The 21,548-nt window shown below is 46.8% G+C and overlaps 1 protein-coding gene across 4 annotated transcripts in view; it reads right to left on the bottom strand.

Moving 5' to 3' along the window:
- LOC140190414 (regulator of G-protein signaling rgs-2-like) overlaps positions 1 to 21,548 on the bottom strand; it is a 28,663-nt gene that overhangs the window by 4,054 nt on the left and 3,061 nt on the right. For 2 of the 4 annotated variants that reach the window (XM_072246975.1, XM_072246973.1), the window contains exons 2-4: positions 15,312 to 15,439; positions 12,960 to 13,049; positions 5,664 to 5,898 (exon numbers count right to left, since the gene is read on the bottom strand). In XM_072246975.1, the coding sequence (XP_072103076.1) occupies positions 5,664 to 5,898; positions 12,960 to 13,049; positions 15,312 to 15,436 (450 nt within the window). In that variant the 5' untranslated portion in view covers positions 15,437 to 15,439. Of the gene's footprint in view, positions 1 to 5,663; positions 5,899 to 12,959; positions 13,050 to 15,311; positions 15,602 to 21,548 lie in introns of those variants that run through there. The other 2 variants (XM_072246974.1, XM_072246972.1) reach the window with 2 other exon arrangements.

Genomic DNA, 21,548 nt, shown 5'->3' with positions numbered 1-21,548 from the left:
GAAAGATAAAGGGCTGGGGAAGAAGGAATCCGATAGGAAAGGAGAGTGGACCATAGGAGAAAGGGAAGAAGGAGGGGCACTGGGGGAGGTGATAGGCAGGTGAGGAGAATAAGAGGTCAGACTGGGGCATTGACGAGGGCAGGAGCTGGGGAAGGCTGGAGGCTACTCAAACGGAATATAAGGTGTTGCTCCTTCACCTTGAGAGAGGCCTCATCGTGGTAAAGGAAGAGGCCATGGACCAACATGTTGGAACGGGAATGGGAATCAGAATTAAAATGTTTGGCCACTGGGATTTTTCGCTTTTGGTGGGTGGAGTGCTGATGCTCAACAAAGTGGTTATTAGAGAAATTTTTTTAACATTGGCAATGTCTGGTTATTTCAAAAGATGCCCACTACCAGCGAGGTGACAGACGAGACTGTAAATGCTTTAACCTGTAGTGACAAACCATTAGCTGGAGGAACTCAGCAGGTTGAACAGAATCTGTGGATGGAAAGGAATTGTCAGTATTTCAAGTCTGATATCAAGCCTGATATTAGAGACTCACTTTAAAGAATATTTAAAGCCATAAAGCATTTTCATTAATCTTGCTAATGAGGGAGTGATCTGATTTTCATTTCCTTCAAAGAAAAACCTTGTAAACTATTTCCTTTGAGGTATAGTACTGTGCAAAGTCTTAGGCACATAGAACATTACAGTACAGGAACAGGCCCTTCGGCCCACAATGTTGTGCTGACCCAGCTAAAAAGTAAATCAAAAGAACTCCAAACACTAATCCCTCCTACCTACACAATGTCCACATCCCTCCATCTTCCTCATATCCATGTGCCTATCTAAACGTCTTTTAAAAGCCTCTAATGTATTTGGCTCTACCACCATGCAGGCAGTGCATTCCAGGCATCCACCAGTCTCTGAGTAAAAAATATACCCTCAAGTCCCCTTTGAACCTACGCCCTGTCACCTTAAATGCATGCCCTCTGGTATTAGACATTTCAACCCTGGGAACAGATACTCCCTGTGTACTCTATCTTTGCCTCCCATAACCTTATAATCTCTCCTCAGCCTCCACTGCTCCAAAGGAAACAACCCAAGTTTGTCCAGCCTTTCATGATAGCACATGCGTTCTAAACCAGGCAGCCTGCTGGTAAACCTCTTCTGCACCCTCTCCAAAGCTTCGACATCCTTCCTATAGTGAGGTGACCAGAGTTGTATGCAATACTCCAGATGTAGCTTAACCAGAGTTTTATGAAGTTGCAGCATAACCTCTTGACTTCTAAATTCACTGCCGCGTCTAAAAGCAAGCATTCCGGAAGCCTCCTTAACCAGCTTATTGACCTGTGTAGCTGCTTTCAGTGAGATATGAGCATGTAAAAAAAACTCTGTAAATCAAAAATAATGAAATGAAAAGTTTCTAAATGTCAAAAATTACCACGAAGAGCAGTAAACAGTAAAACACTAAATCAAATCAATATTTGGCCTTTAAAACTGCATCAGTTCTCTCAGGTATATTGTATTGGGAATCTTGCCACAATTCAGGTAGAATTGTGTTGAAAGGCATGGATAGAGTGGATGTGGCAAAGTTGTTTCCCACGATGGGGGAGTCTAGTATGAGAGGTCGTGACTTAAGGATTGAAGGGCGCCCATTCAGAACAGAAATGCGAAGAATTTTTTTTTTAGTCAGAGGGTGGTGAATCTATGGAATTTGTTGCCACAGGCAGCAGTGGAGGCCAAGTCATTGGGTGTATTTAAGGCAGAGATTGATAGGTATCTGAGTAGCCAGGGCATCAAAGGTTATGGTGAGAAGGCGGGGGAGTGGGACTAAATGGGTGAATGGATCAGCTCATGATAAAATGGCAGAGCAGACTTGATGGGCTGAATGGCTGCCTTCTGCTCCTTTGTCTTATGGTCTAGAATCTGGCTGTCTCACTTGCTTCTATCTTTCCAGGTAATCCCGGACAGCCCCATTAATGTTGAGATCAGGGCTCTGTGGAGGCCATACCATCTGAAACCATATAAAACATTCAGTGTGCTTGAGAACTTTGCAAGGTCCTGTAGGAATATGTACTGCATTTTAAAGAGGGATGTGATATTAAACTGCATGAGTATATAAACATACTTAACAAGACAAGGAGTAGGTTATTTGACCTCTGGAGTCAAATCCACCATGTTGGGAGATTACGGCTGACCTGAATGTTTATTTACTTATTTTTATTTAGAGATACAGCACAGCAATGGGCTGTTCCAGCCCAACGAGCCTGCGTCACCCGATCACATCCATGTGACTAGTTAACCCACTAAGCTGTACATCATTGGAACGTGGGAGGAAACCAGAGCACCCAGAGGAAACCCACACAGTCACTGGGAGAATGTACAAACTTCTTATGGGCAGTGGTGGGAATTGAATTTCATTAGACGAGGAATTTATTTCAAGAGTTGCAAGGTTGTGTTGCATTTCTGACATGAGGCCCTCCATCGGTCAGGATCAACAATAAATGTTGCGTCTCTGCTGTCTACGTGATACGCAAGCCAGAGCAGTACCAAATGGGGAGCAAGCTGCTGCCCATGTTGCAATCTCCCCCTCTGCATGCAGCTGATGAACCCAAAGGAACGGCAGAGACCCACACAGTTTGGCACCAGTGGCGGCACAGGAGTTTCCAGTCAGCGTTGAACTCAACGCAGGACTGCCTCAGGGACTCCAGCTCTGGATTTTTCCTCGGGGTTTACTCCAAAGACTTCCCCAACCGTGAGTATAGCTGCAAGGCAGCAGAGGTTTGAGATCAGAGTTTTTCTTCTCCGAGATGAGCTGTCAACCATGGCTGAGGTGACTGGTTTTAAGCTGACTGTAACCTATCTTGGCCCCTTTTCCTGTCCTTCACTTGCGGGCTAGTTACTCAGCCTGACGGAACTGTTCCTACTGACAGGAGAATGCACCATTACTCACACAGTATTTCCATCTGTGTGTATGACATCTTTCTGGCTGATAACAATGAACTCCATTGTATATATCTCTTAACTCACTGGGTTCACTGCATCTCATAGCCAGTGTCAGCGTGGTCTTGTTCATCAACAACACCACCGTTGCTTTTAACTGCACCAACTCAAGACTGATGGATTGGGAATAATTCGGAAGATGTGTAGCTCTTATACAAGGAGGCAACATCAATTCACTGTTACTTGCAGTGTGTCCTCCGAATGCTTGGCCTTTGTATACTTTTCAATCAGCTGAAACGACTGCTCCAGGAACACAGAATTTCGGTCATGCACAGCCCAATAGCAATGTTGAGGAGAGTACTTTGCAGACCACAAGAATGAACCAAGCTATTAGACAAGACCAATGTGGTCTACAAAATCCAGTGCAAGGACTGCAGCAAGTATAATGTCAGCCAGACTGGCAGAAAACTCAGCCCAACCACCGATGGTTTTTCTTTGAGTTATGCTGAGATGTTACTGTTGTCCTCGCACTGCCACCTCAGTATAATTATTCCCCTGTGTGTTCTTTCTGCAGAAGTGGCCACAGGTATATATATCTAACTCATTCTGAATCTGACTCTGACTCTGTCTCTGTCTCATCTCCACCCCCTGGACATTTCAATGCCCCCTTCGTAGTGCACCGTTTGTGGCAGTAATTTCTGATTCACACTGCTCACTCTGTTTCCCATACCAAGAGCATTTCTTTCTCAGCCATTCATCTTACAGTCTGCAACACCTGAGCCAATCTTCCCCATGTCTATCTTCTTAGCCTTTATTCATGCTTCAGGATTTCCAAGTGGCCACCCATTTCAATTCTACTTCCCATTCCCATTCGGACATTTCAGTCCATAGCCTCCTCTGCTGCCACGATGAGGCCACGCTCAGATTGGAGGAGCAACACCTCATATTCCAACTGGGTAGCCTTCACCCTGATGGCATAAACATTCATTTCTCAAACTTCCAGTCATTGCCCGCCCCTCTTCACCATTCCCCATTCCTGTTTCCCTCTCTCACCTTCTCCTTACCTGCCCATCACCTCCCTCTGGTGCTCCTCCCCTTCCCCTTCTTCAATGGAATTCTACCCTCTCCTATCAGCTTCCCCCTTCTCCAGCCCTTCATCTCTTTCACTAATCAACTTCCCAGCTCTTTACTTCACCCCGCCCCTCTCCTGGTTTCCCCGATCACCCACCACCCGTACTTCTTCCTCCCCTCCCCCACTTTCTTACTCCGACATTTCCCCTTTCTTTCCAGTCCTGATGAAGGGTCTCGGCCCAAAACGTCGACTGTTTACCCTTTTCCATAGATGCTGCCTGGCCTGCTGAGTTCCTCCAGCATTTTGTGCTTGTTACTGTAGTAATTTTTTGTATTGCACTGTACTGCTGATGCAAAAAAAAAAACAAATTTCATAATGTGTGTGATGATAAACCTGATTCTGATATGGGTCTCTATAGTGGACTGAGAGTGGGAAGGGGGCAGGGAGAGGGGAATCATCGTTGGGAAAAGAGGAAGGGAGCGGGTAACACCAGAGAGACAATCTGTAATGATTGATAAACTAATTGTTTGGAATCAAGTGACTTGGCCTGGTGTCTCAGGGCTGGGTGTGTCTGCACCAGAGTCACCCCCTGCCCCAGGACTCCTCCTCAGCCACCTGTCCCATGCCCTTTCCATGGCACTCTGCCCTCACCTTTCCCAACATCCTTTGCTCCCACCAGATTTACAATCTTGCTCCCTGCTCCATGTTGACAAATACAGTACTTTTTTGCACAGAAGTCTTAGGCACCCTAGCTATATATATGTGCCTAAGACTTCTTCACAGTTCTGTACATTAGGAGCAATATATGGTGGCCAGTCTGGCATGTTGTGAGAGGACATGAACGGCAGGGTATATTCACAAGGACACAGGGAGAACACGTAAACTCCATTTAGATAGGAAGGCAGGACTGAAACTGGGTCCCAGTGGTAGGAGACAGTAGCATTTGGAAAATCTGGATGGTGGGAAGGTGAAAAGACAGATGTTGCATCTCTTGCCACTTGCTGCTCACTGTCTTGGCTCAAGCACAAAGAATGTTGAAAAGAACTAAAGGTGTTCCAGCTATCAATGTGTTTATCACCGCTGTCTACATTCCCCTCTCAGCTCTCGAGTGTTAATGCCAAGGATGCGCTGGGAGATCTTTACAGTATTATTGGCTCTGTACAAAACAAGCATCTAAGTGGTCTCTTCATAATTGCAGGAAACTGAAATCTGTTATGTATTGTGGGTTTTATGGTACTTTTTAAAGTTGTGTTCTTTATGCTTAATGTATTTTTTGTGCTGCATCAGATCTGGAGTAGCAATCATTTTGTTCTCCTTTACATTTGTGTACTGAAGAATGACAACAAACAATCTAGACTCTTGAATACAGAAAGGAAGTAAACTTAGAAAAAACTTAAGAATGATGGGGTGGAAGGAAAAGAGACTTATGATAGCATGCCATCTGTGGGCCAGGGAATCATATTAGGGCGAGTCATAGAGCTGTGTATTCAAATCTCTCTTAAGAACCTTGATCAAAAAATATAGACCAACACTGAGGAAATATTACATTGACACATAAAAAGCAGCAGGAAAGTTTACAAAATATTAAGTCGTTAAAGACACTGTGTGAATACAAATATTTTCTTTCCTATTTTGTGTCCATGGCTCTCCTGGTTTACTCACCTCCTTTGGAGACAGAACTGAAATATAATCAAAATATATTGATTTTGCCTTTTCAACAATTGAGGTTTTTTGATCTTCCTGCTTGAATTCTTCACAGGCAAGCCAGAAAAGAATGTTTTCATCGCTATGCTCACTCTGTAAAAACTTTAATAAGAATTTCCTCCCATTTGGACCCTTTAGGAGGTGTTCAAAGGACTTGGACCAAGATATGACTTCATCCAGATTCACACTCAATCTGTTGAGCAGAGATGGAGAGAGAAGTCATTAGAAGCTTAAAGATTTTTTTCCCCTTCCTTCCCAGTACTGAGGATGGGTCTTGGCCTGAAATGTCAACTCTTCATTCTTCTCCATGGATGCTACCTGACCTGCTGAGTTCCTCCAGCATTTTGAGTGTGTGTTACTCTGGATTTTCAGCATCTGCAGAATCTCTTGTCTTTATGGGTTCTGTTTGTTTTCTATCAGAATGAACAATTCTTGAATTTGTGAGAGAACAGTGGTTAAGTTTATCAGTGAATACTGGACTTGCTGGAAAAGAGTTCAAATATTCTGGGACATGAGGCAAATCCTGGGCAGAACAAAATAAGATGTCCAGTGGTAACAATAGAAAATGGTGGAGATACTAAGCAGGTCAGGCAGCATCTGAGAAGCAATAATGTTCAAGTTAATTTACAGTTGGATAACTTTTCATCAGAACTTTGTGAAATGCCGACCTTATCCCCCTCTGCCTGCAGATATCCTTTGATCTGCTGGGTTGAGCTTGCAATCCCTGTAAGAAGGGAAACATAACGGGCCTTTAACTGCCGACCCTTCTCTCCCACCAACTAGAAGGGTGTTGATCATAAGTAAAACGGGGAGCCTCTGAGACAGACACCAGGACAGGTCAAAGAGTCAATTGGATGAGCTCCATAGAACAAAGAATGGTTCCGCTCCGGAACACACCCTTTAAACCACAACATTATGCCAAAAATAATTAACTTAGTAATTAAATGCCCAACGAAACTAATCCCTTCTGCCTATACAATGCCCATATCCAACCATTTCCTGCATATTCATGTACTTATCAAACTTCAAAGTACATAAATGTCACAATATACAACCCTGGGGTTCATTTTCTTGTGGGCATACTCAATAAAGCTATAGAATAATAACCATTTAACAGAATCAATGAAAGACCGCACCTCTAAGATCTTCTTGAAAATCTGTACTGTATTTGCCACCATCCCTGGCAGCGCATTCCAGGTAACTACCACACTTAGCGCAAAAAAATCTGTGCCTTGTAGTGCAAATCCTTTTCATTTACACCTAATCCCTCTCACCTTAAATGCATACCCTTTGGTATTAGACATTGCGACCCTGGGAAAGGATTTGAGTGAATGAATAGTCATCAAATTTAGTAAAAGGATTTTGATAACAATCAATTGGTAAAGACTCTTTGGGGGAAACTTCTTGATTATAAGTGGAAGAATGGACAGACGAGTTAGTAGAAAATCAAAAATGTGAGAAATTCTGCAGATGCCAGAAATCCAGAGCAACACGCACAAAATGCTGGAGGAACTCAGCTGGTCTGGCAGCATCGATAGAAATGAATAAACAGTCGATGCTTTGGGCCGACCTTTCTTCAGGACTGGAAAAGAAGTTGGGGGCGGGGGGAGGTGGGAAAGACACCAGAATAAAAAGGTGGGGGGAGGGGTTGGAGGATAGTTCGAAGGTGATAGGTGAGCCGGGTGGATGGGGAAGGTAAAGGGATGGAGAAGAAGAAATCTGATAAGAGAAAGAGAAGGAGGAGAGGCACCAAGGGGAGATGATAGGCAGGTGAGAAGAATAAATTTCTTACACAGAGAATTGTTGGGTCATGCACTGCTCCACCGTAAATAGCTGTGTATATAGAATTCATAGCAGCTTCTAAAAGGGAAATGCATAACAATTTGAAAATAAAAACTTAAAACAAAAGATATGGGGAAAGGGTTGTAAAATGGGAGTAACTCACAAAGGTTGAGTGCAGACACAATGGTGTAAATAGGGAGGGGCCTGGATAGCACTCTAAAGGGCCTCTGTCTCTGCCACAATCATCTGTGACATGAGAAAGAATGACTGGCTGTGAACAAATAAAAAAAACCTTCCCCTTTTTAATCGAATTATCTTTTTCTGGACAAACATTTTTCATTGCATCTTGGGTATGTGTTTCGAAATCTAGCTCTGGTTTCTAAAAGTTACTTCCTTGATGTTATCAATATATGAGCTCCAGAACAATTTTTCCGATGAAGAAACAAGCCAGAAGTACAAGATAGACACTAGTGTTCAGAAATAAATGCTTTGCCCAGATAATGAGAAACTCACAACCACAGAGAACTGTTAAAGTGAGTAAGAGAGTTGTACTTAAGGAGAAGCTAAGGAAACTCAGGCTGGCACACAGTGGGAAGATGTGCTGGCAACGCACACAAAATGTTGGAAGAAATCAGCAGGCCAGGCAGCAACTATAGAAAAGAGTGAACAGTTAACGTTTCAGGCCGAGACCCTTCATCAGATCTGGGAAAAATGATGAGAAGTTAGAACAAGAAGATTGGTGGGGGGGGGGGAGGGGAGGAAGAAGTACAAAGTGGTAAGTGATCGGTGAAACTGGGAGGGGTGAAGTAAAGAGCTGGAAAGTTGATTAGTGAAGGAAATAAAGGGCTGGAGAAGGGGGTATCTGATAGGAGAAGAGAAGACCATGGAAGGAAGGGAAGGGGGAGGAGCACCAGGGAGAGGTGATGGGCAGTAGATAAGATGTGCGAGGGAAATGGGAATGGTGAAGGTGCGGGGGGGGGGGGTGCAGAGATTTTGCCAGAAGTTCGAGATATCGATTTTCTGTTCCAGGAAAGATGTGTTGATTTGTTGGTTTGAATTCTGCTGAGAGGATACTCTTACAAAAAAAACCCACTGTTGAAAGGCCTGTTTCTGTTCTAGACTATCTTAGTACTTCCTCTTTTGTTTGGTATTAATGCTGAATTTAGATCCTCTTGTAACAAATTTACCAAAAAAAAAAGAAAAATATAAATCTCTACAGCTTCCATTTTCTCTGCTTTGTGCCCAGTGGAAAAATACTTTGGATGACAGGTTGTGTTTCAGAGTCCTGTCATTTATAAAGATATATTGGCTTGCATTTTACAAAGGTTGCCTGGTGATCATTGAAGATATAAATGAATATTAGAATAATTTCTTAAACAATTTGAACCTGCCAACAACCAATACCTTTATTCAATATATCTGAGCAAGGAGTTGTTCGCAACATGCTGAGATAATTACTTTCTCACTCTTCCACGTGTATCACAATGAGATCTTTCCCATCGAGAGTCATAGAGTCGTAGAGCAGTACACTGCAGAAACGGACACTTCGGCCCATCAGTCTATGCAGAATCATTTAACCTGAATTTTTTTTGGCACTTTCTTTTTTGCTGGCAGTTTGATGTTTATCTTTAGAAGCTTTATGTATGATGCATGGCTCTGGGATTGAACACCTAATGGGATTTTTCTTTTTGCCCACCTTTCTTGCTTAGTAGGGTTTTTTTTCAATCACAAAATTTTTTCAATCTGGATATAATGTTTCTTTTCTTGAGACATTGTATGTATTGTTTACTTCAATGTATTCACGTTTATTTTGGAAAAAAAATAATAAAAAGATTTGAAAAGAAAGAACCATTTAACCTGCCTCTGCACCAGGACCATAGCCCTCCATAGCCCTACCATAGAAACCATAGAAACCACAGAAACTACAGCACAGAAACAGGCCCTTTGGCCCTTCTTGGCTGTGCCGAACCATTTTCTGCCTAGTCCCACTGACCTGCACACGGACCATATCCCTCCATACACCTCCCATCCATGTATCTGTCCAATTTATTCTTAAGTGTTAAAAAAGAACCCGCATTTACCACCTCGTCTGGCAGCTCATTCCATACTCCCACCACTCTCTGTGTGAAGAAGAGTGGTGGGAGTATGGAACCACTAATGTTCCCTTTAAACTTTCCCCCCTCACCCTTAACCCATGTCCTCTGGTTTTTTTCTCCCCTTGCCTCAGTGGAAAAAGCCTGCTTGCATTCACTCTATCTATACCCATCATAATTTTATATACCTCTATCAAATCTCCCCTCATTCTTCTACGCTCCAGGGAATAAAGTCCTAACCTATTCAACCTTTCTCTGTAACTGAGTTTCTCAAGTCCCGGCAACATCCTTGTAAACCTTCTCTGCACTCTTTCAACCTTATTTATATCCTTCCTGTAATTTGGTGACCAAAACTGAACACAATACTCCAGATTCGGCCTCACCAATGCCTTATACAACCTCATCATAACATTCCAGCTCTTATACTCAATACTTCGATTAATAAAGGCCAATGTACCAAAAGCTCTTTTTACGACCCTATCTACCTGTGACGACATTTTTAGGGAATTTTGTATCTGTATTCCCAGATCCCTCTGTTCCACTGCACTCCTCAGTGCCTTACCATTAACCCTGTATGTTCTACGTTGGTTTGTCCTTCCAACGTGCAATACCTCACACTTGTCAGTATCAAACTCCATCTGCCATTTTTCAGCCCATTTTTCCAGCTGGTCCAAGTCCCTCTGCAGGCTCTGAAAACCTTCCTCACTGTCTACTACACCTCCAATCTTTGTATCATCAGCAAACTTGCTGATCCAATTTACCACATTATCATCCAGATCATTGATATAGATGACAAATAACAATGGACCCAGCACTGATCCCTGTGGCACACCACTAGTCACAGGCCTCTACTCAGAGAAGCAATTCTCTACTACCAGTCTCTGGCTTCTTCCATCGAGCCAATGTCTAATCCAATTTACCACCTCTCTATGTATACCTAGCGACTGAATTTTCCTAACTAACCTCCCATGCGGGACCTCGTCAAAGGCCTTACTGAAGTCCATGTAGACAATATCCACTGCCTTCCCTTCATCCACTTTCCTGGTAACCTCCTCGAAAAACTCCAACAGATTGGTCAACCTACCACGCACAAAGCCATGTTGACTCTCCCTAATAAGCCCCTGTCTATCCAAATGCTTGTAGATTCTGTCTCTTAGTACTCCCTCCAATAACTTACCTACCATTGACGTTAAACTCACCGGCCTATAATTTCCCGGATTACTTTTCGATCCTTTTTTAAACAACGGAACAATATGAGCCACTCTCCAATCCTCCGGCACTTCACCCGTAGACAGCGACATTTTAAATATTTCTGCCAGGGCCCCTGCAATTTCAACACTAGTCTCCTTCAAGGTCCGAGGGAACACTCTGTCAGGTCCTGGGGATTTATCCACTTTAATTTTCCTCAAGACAGCAAGCACCTCCTCCTTTTCAATCTGTACAGTTTCCATGGTCTCACTACTTGATTCCCTCAATTCCACAGATTTCATGCCAGCTTCCTTAGTAAATACAGACGCAAAAAACCTATTTAAGATCTCCCCCATTTCCTTTGGTTCCGCACAAAGCCGACCACTCTGATCTTCAAGAGGACCAATTTTATCCCTTACAATCCTTTTGCTCTTAATATACTTGTAAAAGCTCTTTGGATTATCCTTCACTTTGACCGCCAAGGCAACCTCATGTCTTCTTTTAGCCCTCCTGATTTCCTTCTTAAGTATTTTCTTGCACTTCTTATACTCCTCAAGCACCTGATTTACCCCCTGTTTCCTATACATTTCATACAACTCCCTCTTCTTTTTTATCAGAGTTGCAATATCTCTTGAGAACCAAGGTTCCTTATTCCTATTCAATTTGCCTTCCAGGTACCTATCCAAACTTGCTTTGAGAGGCTGGTCAAGGACTACATCTGCAGCTTGCTACCACCCACAATGGACCTCCTACAATTTGCGACACAACCGATCGACAGATGACACAATAGCCACAGCTCAACACACCGTCCTTACACATCTGGAGAAGAGGGATGCTTATGTGAGAATGCTGTTCTTGGACTACAGTTCAGTATTCAACACCATAATTGACCTCGGCCTTCACCCTGCATTGCGTAGCTGGATCCTAGACTTCCCGTCTGATCGCCAGCAGGTGCTAAGAGTGGGCTCCCTCACCTCTGTCCCTCTGACCCTCAACACAGGTGCCCCTCAGGGCTGTGTCCTAAGCCCCCCCTTTACTCTCTGTACACCCACGACTGTGTTGCCACCCACAGCCCCAATCTGCTAATTAAATTTGCTTACGACACTACACTAATTGGCCTAATCTCAAATAATAATGAGGCAGCTTACTAACAAGAAGTCACCACCCTGACACAGTAGTGTCAGGAAAGCAACCTCTCCCTCAACATTGTGGAAACAAAGGAGCTGGTAGTGGACTACAGGAGGAATGGAGACAGGCTAATCCCTATGGACATCAATGGATCTGGGGTTGAGAGGGTGAACAGCTTTAAGTTCCTTGGCATAAACATCACCGAGGATCTCACGTGGTCTGTACATACCAGCTGTGTAGTGGAAAGGGCACAACAGCGCCTCTTTCACCTCAGATGGTTGAAGAAGTTTGGTATGGGCCCTCAAATTCTAAGGACTTTCTACAGGGGCACAGTTGAGAGCATCCTGACTGGCTGCATCACTGCCTGGTATGGGAACTGTACCTCCCTCAATTGTAGGGCTCTGCAGAGTGTGGTCGGACAGCCCAGCACATCTGTAGATGTGAAATTCCCACTATTCAGGACATTTACAAAGAAAAGAATGTAAAAAGGGCTCGAAGGATCATTGGAGACGCAAGTCACCCTGACCACAAACTGTTCCAGCTGCTACCATCTTGGAAATGGTACTGCAGCATAAAAGCCAGGACCAACAGGCTCCGAGACAGCTTCTTCCACCAGACTGATGAACTCACGTTGGCACAACTGTTATGTTGACTATCCTGTTGTACATAATATTTATTACAGATTACTATAATTGCATATTGCACATTTGAACGGAGCAGTAACGTAAAGATTTATGCTCCCCATGTATATGAAGGATGTAAGTAATAAAGTCAATCCAATTCAATTCAAACTTCTCTTAACCATTGAAATTGAGATCATGTGCAGCATCTACTTGTAGATTTTTATGTCTGATTTTTCCCATGGGCATCTACTTGTCCTAGCAACTTCAACAATAACATCTGGAAGTTCATGATTCATGAACTCTGAATCATGATGTGATACTGATTTAGAAGCAATGAGTAACACCAACTCAGTTAAACTTATAATCAATAAATTATGCAATAGTTTTTAAAAGTAGCACTTAAATGGAGGAGTTTTAAGTCTCAGTAGTGAGATATTTACCTTTCTCCTTGTTTCTGAAGAGTATCCTGTTTGGAAATCATAGAAAATTTTTGACTGCGGTCATCTATATCCTCGTTCCTGACTGTTAAACTGGAAAGAGATGGAGAGTTATTTCTTGCAGCTTATTGTCAGCTTAATAGATCAGTATTTCTTCCACCTCCCCCTCTTTCTTCATTATTTTGTTCCTTCCTTATTAAATAACAATTTGTAATTACGGAGTACCCAGTAAAAAGCCATAAGATATTGCACAAACTGATAGTTAAATTATACATACAGTAGGTATTGCTGGAATAGATCATAGTCTGAGATGAAAGAGGGGATTGGTTGCTTGGATTGGCTGCTTCTTTGTAGGGTTGTTCGGTGAGCCTGGGGGTTAGGTCACAAACGTTTCGTCACCAGTCGAGGTGATATCATCAGTGCACGTTGCGTGCTGTTTCTGCCGAATGCTTGCATTTATATCGGTCCGACTCATTGTTTGAATTATTTGGCTGTTGCACTGGCTCCTAGTCATAGAATTCATAGAAAAATACAGCACAGAAACAGGCTCTTCAGCCCATCTAGTCTGGACCGAACCCTTTAAACTACCTCCTCCCATCAACCTACACAGGACCACTTCCCTCCATACCCCTATCATCCACTTACCTATCCAAACTTCACTTGAATATTGAAAGCAAGCTTACATCCACCACTTGTACTGGCTGCTTGTTCGACACACTCACGACCCTCTGAGTGAAGAAGTTTTCCCTCATGTTTGCCTTAAACTTTTCACCTTTCACCATAACCCATGACCTCTGGTTTTAGACCCACCCGACCTCAGTGGTAAAAGCCTGCTTTAATTTACCTTATCTATACCTCTCATAATTTTGTATACCTCTATCAAACTCCTCTCATTCTTCTACATTCCAAGGAATAAAGTCCTAACTTGTTTAATCTGTCTTTATAACTCAGATCTTCCAGTCCCGGAAACATCCTTGTAAGTTTTCTCTGTACCCTTTCAATCTTATTTACATCTTTCCTGTAGATAGATGACCAAAACTGCACACAATACTCCAAATTAGGCCTCGCCAACATTTTATACAACTTCAATATAACATCCCATCTCTTATACTCAGTACTTTGACTTATGAAGGTCAATGTGTCACAAGCTTTCTTCATGACCCTGCTACCTCTGACGCCATTTTCAATAAATTATGGACGTGTATTTCCAGATCCCTTTGTTCTACCACACTCCTCAGAGCCCTACAGTTCACTGTGTAAGACCGACCCTGACTGGTCCCACCAAAGTGTAACAGCTCGCACATGTCCACCTTAAATTCCATCTGCCATTTTTTGGTCCATTCGGCCCATGGTCCTTGCTGGGCTCCAGCCAGCTGGATAGTCAACATCCCTGGCTACCTGTCACTGTGAGAGATGGTTCCTTGGGTGTCTATGGCTCACCCCTCGGCCCTCATCCCACAGACACATGGGTTTGTAAATCGCATCCATTTCAGTATGCTTGTTAATAGATACCTCCGTTGAGAACCAAGCTTCGAAGAATTCTCTTGATTTCTTGTTTCTCTTTGCTAGTTCAGGAGAGAACAGGAAGATGGTGTCGCAGGTAGGCAGGCTGCTGAAGAATGCTTCTGGCATGCTGGCCTTTGTCATTTAGAGCTTTGAGCGTAGGAGTGGGATGTTACGTTGCAGTTGTACAAGATGGTGATGAGACTTCATTTAGAATATTTATTTGTTGTCAACTTACTACAGCTGGAAAGAGTACAGAAAATAATAACATGGATATTGCCAGGATTCAAGCGACTGAGCATCGCGGAGGGGTTCCCATCTGGGGTCCACAGGCCCCTTGGGCAATGGTAAGGCTCCATGGCATAAACAAGGTTGGGAACCCCTGGATGAACAGGATGGAACTTGATTCATTGGAGCAAAAGAGAATGGGTGGTGAGGTAGGTGGGTGATTGAAAGAAATGATCAAGGAAACAACTATAGATGTTGGTTAAGGGGACACATAGTAGTCAAACTCTTGGAGAACTCTCATGTTCTTCTTCAAAATGGTGGCCTTGAAAGATACATATCTGCCTGGGAGGACAGAGGGTGCATTCTGTAACCACTTTCCCCTTGACCTACCTCGATATACTGATGTAATGAAATGATCTGTATGGATGGCAGGCACAGCAAAGCTTTTTGGTGCATGTGACAGTAATAAACTGATTTAACAATTCAGCAGTGTTCTGGTAAACCACTTATCAGACGGACAGCATCTCTGGCAGTCTTGGATGCCCTCAGGACTAGCACTGAACCTGTGAGAACATCTGCTGAACCTTTACGTAACGTATCGTCAACGCGTGTCCATTTCCCTACCAGGAGCAGCAGCAGCACCAGCAGAAACAGCAAGTATTGGGTTGTGTCCTGCACCGGGAGGAAGCCTGGGAGCTGGTGTTCGACTGTGATGTCTGTGTTCTAATCTGTATCTCTTCAGAATCCATAGCCTGGAATGGAGAAGACAAGACAACGTTTGCTACCTTATAGATAGGAGAAAGCATAGAGTAAACAACTCTTAGTACCAATGTACTGATGGCAACCCACTCTTTCTCCAGGGTAATGAATGTATCAGACCACAAGTGGTGTGCTGACATTTACAGATCCTCAGCAAATTTGCCACTCTGTTTTTCTTTTCAATTCTTCCTCTTGTTGACATTAAACAAGAGAGGTTCTGCAGATGTAGAGGCATACAAAAATAAGAGGGGTGTAGATGGGGTAAGTGCAGACAAACACTTTCCATTGAGGGTGGGTGGGACTACAACCAGAGGCACAGTTTAAGAGTGAAAGGTGAAAGGTTTAAGGGGAACATGAGGGGAAACTTCTTCTCGTCGAGGGTGGTGAGAGTGTGGAACGATCCGCCAGTGCAAGCGGTGCATGTGTGCTCAATTGCAATGTTTAAGAGAAGTTTGGATAGGTACATGGACGGTAGGGTCGATGGGAGCAGGCAGCCTAAATGGCTGGGCACAGACTAGATGGGCCAAAGAGCCCGTTTCTGTGCTGCATGTGACCCTGTGCCTCAATGCTGGAACTCCAGAGCATGTCCTGATGAAGGGTATTGGCCTGAGACATCAGCTGTTTATGCCTCTCCATAGATGCTGCCTGAACTGCTTAGTCCCTCGTCATTGATAGTACAGTACTGGCTCTTCCAGGAGTGCAGCTGAATAGAGTACAATCCTGGGAATTGGGGACATCATCACAAACAAACAGAAGATGTTGAAAGGGGGTGGGATTGAACTGGTGGTGGTGTTTTAAAGTTTAAGAGCTATGACTGGCATTTCCTCGCCCGGTGGCAGCAGAGATTAATTATTGCCTCATACAAGTTTCTAAGGTTATGAGAGGCGTGGATAGGGAGGTCACAGAGAATCTGTTTCCTACAGCAGGAATATCAAATACTAGAGAATATGCAGTTAATGTGAGAGGATGGAAGTACAAAGGAGATGTGTAGGTGAAGTTTTTTGGTAGTTGTCTGAACACAATGCCAAGGGGAGTGGTGGAAGCAGGCAGATATAACAGTGGTCTTTAAGAGGCTGTTAGGTAGACCATGGACATGTAGGGACCAGAGCAGGGGTTCCCAACCTGGGGTTCAGGTGCAGCTTGCTTAATGGTGAGGCTCTATAGGTTGGGTACTCCTGGACTAGAGGGATATGGATCATCTATAGGCAGAATGGTGGTGTGGTAGCGTCGTGGTTAGTACGACTCTTTTCCATAGATGCTGCCTGACTTGCTGAGTTCTTGGAGCGTTTTGTTTGTGTTGCTGTGCTGTACTCTTCGATATTTGATCCTTTTTCTACATCTCAGTTTGCTCCTCAGTATCAGGTGAGGCTGATTATTTACTGCATGTCATCAGTAGGCATTATTTCAGCTAGCAGGAGCTCTCTGCCTTTTTTATGCCACTGACCCCTACCGTTAGTCGAGGGGTCCGTGCACCCCAGCTCGGGAACCCCTGAGCTAGAGCAAATGGAGAGACACGCGGAGAGAGGAATGATTGTAATACCATTCCGTCTGATGTTCCCAATGAATTACGGACAGGAAAGGAATGGAGGGTTATAGGTTGAGTGCAGGTTGGTGGGAATAGGATAGGGTAAAGGTTCGGCATGGACTAGAAGGGCCGAGATGGCCTGTTTCCGTGCTGTAATTGTTATATGGTTATATGAATTCCCACTCCAGAATCAGCCCAATGTTCTAACTACAGTGTAGCATCAGCACAAAACTGGATTTAGCTCAGACTGACATGAAGCAGGTGAGCCACTTGTGGCTCTGCTTGACTGATAATCTAGAGTATTTCATTGAAGGTGACAAAAACTAATTAATCCATACAAACATTCCTCTAGATGAGCTTTGGCTAATTGGATGGAGAAGCAGTGTCTGCTGGCATGATATTTGCTAATTCAAGTACAGAGAATTAACACAGAGTGATGGTGGAAGGGCGTGGGGAGGTTGTGGAGGGAGGAACTTTAGGTATTGGTTCTTGACTTAACCCTAATGCCCTTGAATACACCCTGTAAACTGGTGGAGATCAGGGGTGTAGAGGGTATTTTTGAAGAATCTCTGTAGAGCTGATTTAGTAGAGAATTAGAAAAATATTTGAGAAGGAAACAACTCTGGGAGTTCAGGGAAGAAGAAAAGAAGGACTAATGTTTTCCTCTTCCAGTACAGATGCAAACAGACAAATATCCTCCAGTGTGTCGACAGCACTATGCGAAAGTCCTAGACATGTACGTATAGCTAGGGCGTGCCTAAGACTACTGCACAGAACTATATTTGTCAGCGTGGAGTGGAGAGCAAGTTTATAAATCTGGTGGGATGTTGGAATTGAGGAGGGTGGAGTGCTGTGAGTGGTGAGGGACGGGTGGGATTGAGGAGGGTGGAGTGCTGTGAGAGGGATGAGGGACGGGTGGGATTGAGGAGGGTGGAGTGCTGTGAGAGGGATGAGAGACGGGTGGGATTGAGGAGGGTGGAGTGCTGTGAGAGGGATGAGAGACGGGTGGGATTGAGGAGGGTGGAGTGCTGTGAGAGGGATGAGAGACGGGTGGGATTGAGGAGGGTGGAGTGCTGTATGAGGGGTGAGGGACGGGTGGGATTGAGGAGGGTGGAGTGTTGTGAGGCGGTGAGGGATGGGTGGGATTGAGGAGGGTGGAGTGCTGTGTGAGGGATGAGGGACGGGTGGGATTGAGGAGGGTGGAGTTCTGTGGGGCGGTGAGGGACGGGTGGGATTGAGGAGGGTGGAGTGCTGTGAGGCGGTGAGGGATGGGTGGGATTGAGGAGGGTGTTCTGTGAGGGGGATGAGGGACGGGTGGGATTGAGGAGGGTGGAGTGCTGTGAGGGGGATGAGGGACGGGTGGGATTGAGGAGGGTGGAGTGCTGGGGGGGATGAGGGATGGGTGGGATTGAGGAAGGTGGAGTGCTGTGAGGGGTGAGGGACGGGTGGGATTGAGGAGGGTGGAGTGCTGTGAGGGGGATGAGGGACGGGTGGGATTGAGGAGGGTGGAGTGCTGTGAGAGGGATGAGGGACGGGTGGGATTGAGGAGGGTGGAGTGCTGTGAGAGGGATGAGGGACAGGTGGGATTGAGGAGGGTGGAGTGCTGTGAGAGGGATGAGGGACAGGTGGGATTGAGGAGGGTGGAGTGCTGTGTGAGGGTGAGGGACGGGTGGGATTGAGGAGGGTGGAGTGCTGTGAGAGGGATGAGGGACAGGTGGGATTGAGGAGGGTGGATTGCTGTGAGAGGGATGAGGGACGGGTGGGATTGAGGAGGGTGGAGTGCTGTGTGAGGGTGAGGGACGGGTGGGATTGAGGAGGGTGGAGTGCTGTGAGGGTGAGGGATGGGTGGGATTGAGGAGGGTGGAGTTCTGTGAGAGGGTGAGGGATGGGTGGGATTGAGGAGGGTGGAGTTCTGTGAGAGGGTGAGGGACGGGTGGGATTGAGGAGGGTGGAGTGCTGTGAGGCGGTGAGGGATGGGTGGGATTGAGGAGGGTGGAGTGCTGTGAGAGGGATGAGGGACGGGTGGGATTGAGGAGGGTGGAGTGCTGTGAGGGGGATGAGGGACGGGTGGGATTGAGGAGGGTGGAGTTCTGTGAGAGGGATGAGGGATGGGTGGGATTGAGGAGGGTGGATTGCTGTATGAGGGGTGAGGGACGGGTGGGATTGAGGAGGCTGGATTTCTGTATGGGGGTGAGGGATGGGTGGGATTGAGGAGGGCGGAGTGCTGTATGAGGGGTGAGGGACGGGTGGGATTGAGGAGGGTGGAGTGCTGTGAGGGGGATGAGGGACGGGTGGGATTGAGGAGGGTGGAGTTCTGTGAGAGGGATGAGGGATGGGTGGGATTGAGGAGGGTGGAGTGCTGTGAGGGGGATGAGGGACGGGTGGGATTGAGGAGGGTGGAGTTCTGTGAGAGGGATGAGGGATGGGTGGGATTGAGGAGGGTGGATTGCTGTATGAGGGGTGAGGGACGGGTGGGATTGAGGAGGCTGGATTTCTGTATGGGGGTGAGGGATGGGTGGGATTGAGGAGGGCGGAGTGCTGTATGAGGGGTGAGGGACGGGTGGGATTGAGGAGGGTGGAGTGCTGTGAGGGGGATGAGAGACGGGTGGGATTGAGGAGGGTGGAGTGCTGTGAGAGGGATGAGAGACGGGTGGGATTGAGGAGGGTGGAGTGCTGTATGAGGGGTGAGGGACGGGTGGGATTGAGGAGGGTGGAGTGTTGTGAGGCGGTGAGGGATGGGTGGGATTGAGGAGGGTGGAGTGCTGTGTGAGGGATGAGGGACGGGTGGGATTGAGGAGGGTGGAGTTCTGTGGGGCGGTGAGGGACGGGTGGGATTGAGGAGGGTGGAGTGCTGTGAGGCGGTGAGGGATGGGTGGGATTGAGGAGGGTGTTCTGTGAGGGGGATGAGGGACGGGTGGGATTGAGGAGGGTGGAGTGCTGTGAGGGGGATGAGGGACGGGTGGGATTGAGGAGGGTGGAGTGCTGGGGGGGATGAGGGATGGGTGGGATTGAGGAAGGTGGAGTGCTGTGAGGGGTGAGGGACGGGTGGGATTGAGGAGGGTGGAGTGCTGTGAGGGGGATGAGGGACGGGTGGGATTGAGGAGGGTGGAGTGCTGTGAGAGGGATGAGGGACGGGTGGGATTGAGGAGGGTGGAGTGCTGTGAGAGGGATGAGGGACAGGTGGGATTGAGGAGGGTGGAGTGCTGTGAGAGGGATGAGGGACAGGTGGGATTGAGGAGGGTGGAGTGCTGTGTGAGGGTGAGGGACGGGTGGGATTGAGGAGGGTGGAGTGCTGTGAGAGGGATGAGGGACAGGTGGGATTGAGGAGGGTGGATTGCTGTGAGAGGGATGAGGGACGGGTGGGATTGAGGAGGGTGGAGTGCTGTGTGAGGGTGAGGGACGGGTGGGATTGAGGAGGGTGGAGTGCTGTGAGGGTGAGGGATGGGTGGGATTGAGGAGGGTGGAGTTCTGTGAGAGGGTGAGGGATGGGTGGGATTGAGGAGGGTGGAGTTCTGTGAGAGGGTGAGGGACGGGTGGGATTGAGGAGGGTGGAGTGCTGTGAGGCGGTGAGGGATGGGTGGGATTGAGGAGGGTGGAGTGCTGTGAGAGGGATGAGGGACGGGTGGGATTGAGGAGGGTGGAGTGCTGTGAGGGGGATGAGGGACGGGTGGGATTGAGGAGGGTGGAGTTCTGTGAGAGGGATGAGGGATGGGTGGGATTGAGGAGGGTGGATTGCTGTATGAGGGGTGAGGGACGGGTGGGATTGAGGAGGCTGGATTTCTGTATGGGGGTGAGGGATGGGTGGGATTGAGGAGGGCGGAGTGCTGTATGAGGGGTGAGGGACGGGTGGGATTGAGGAGGGTGGAGTGCTGTGAGGGGGATGAGGGACGGGTGGGATTGAGGAGGGTGGAGTTCTGTGAGAGGGATGAGGGATGGGTGGGATTGAGGAGGGTGGAGTGCTGTGAGGGGGATGAGGGACGGGTGGGATTGAGGAGGGTGGAGTTCTGTGAGAGGGATGAGGGATGGGTGGGATTGAGGAGGGTGGATTGCTGTATGAGGGGTGAGGGACGGGTGGGATTGAGGAGGCTGGATTTCTGTATGGGGGTGAGGGATGGGTGGGATTGAGGAGGGCGGAGTGCTGTATGAGGGGTGAGGGACGGGTGGGATTGAGGAGGGTGGAGTGCTGTGAGGGGGATGAGGGACGGGTGGGATTGAGGAGGGTGGAGTTCTGTGAGAGGGATGAGGGATGGGTGGGATTGAGGAGGGTGGAGTTCTGTGCGATGGGTGAAGGATGGGTGGGATTGAGGAGGGTGGAGTGCTGTGAGAGGGATGAGGGACGGGTGGGATTGAGGAGGGTGGAGTGCTGTGAGAGGGATGAGGGACGGGTGGGATTGAGGAGGGTGGAGTGCTGTGAGAGGGATGAGGGACGAGTGGGATTGAGGAGGGTGGAGTGCTGTGAGGGGGATGAGAGACGGGTGGGATTGAGGAGGGTGGAGTTCTGTGAGAGGGTGAGGGACGGGTGGGATTGAGGAGGGTGGAGTGCTGTGAGGGTGAGGGACGGGTGGGATTGAGGAGGG

This window comes from Mobula birostris, chromosome 30, assembly GCF_030028105.1.
Source record: "Mobula birostris isolate sMobBir1 chromosome 30, sMobBir1.hap1, whole genome shotgun sequence".
In the NCBI taxonomy this organism is placed as follows: domain Eukaryota; kingdom Metazoa; phylum Chordata; class Chondrichthyes; order Myliobatiformes; family Myliobatidae; genus Mobula; species Mobula birostris.
Note: the sequence above shows the minus strand (reverse complement) of the source record. Positions and strands in the feature narration are given on the sequence as shown.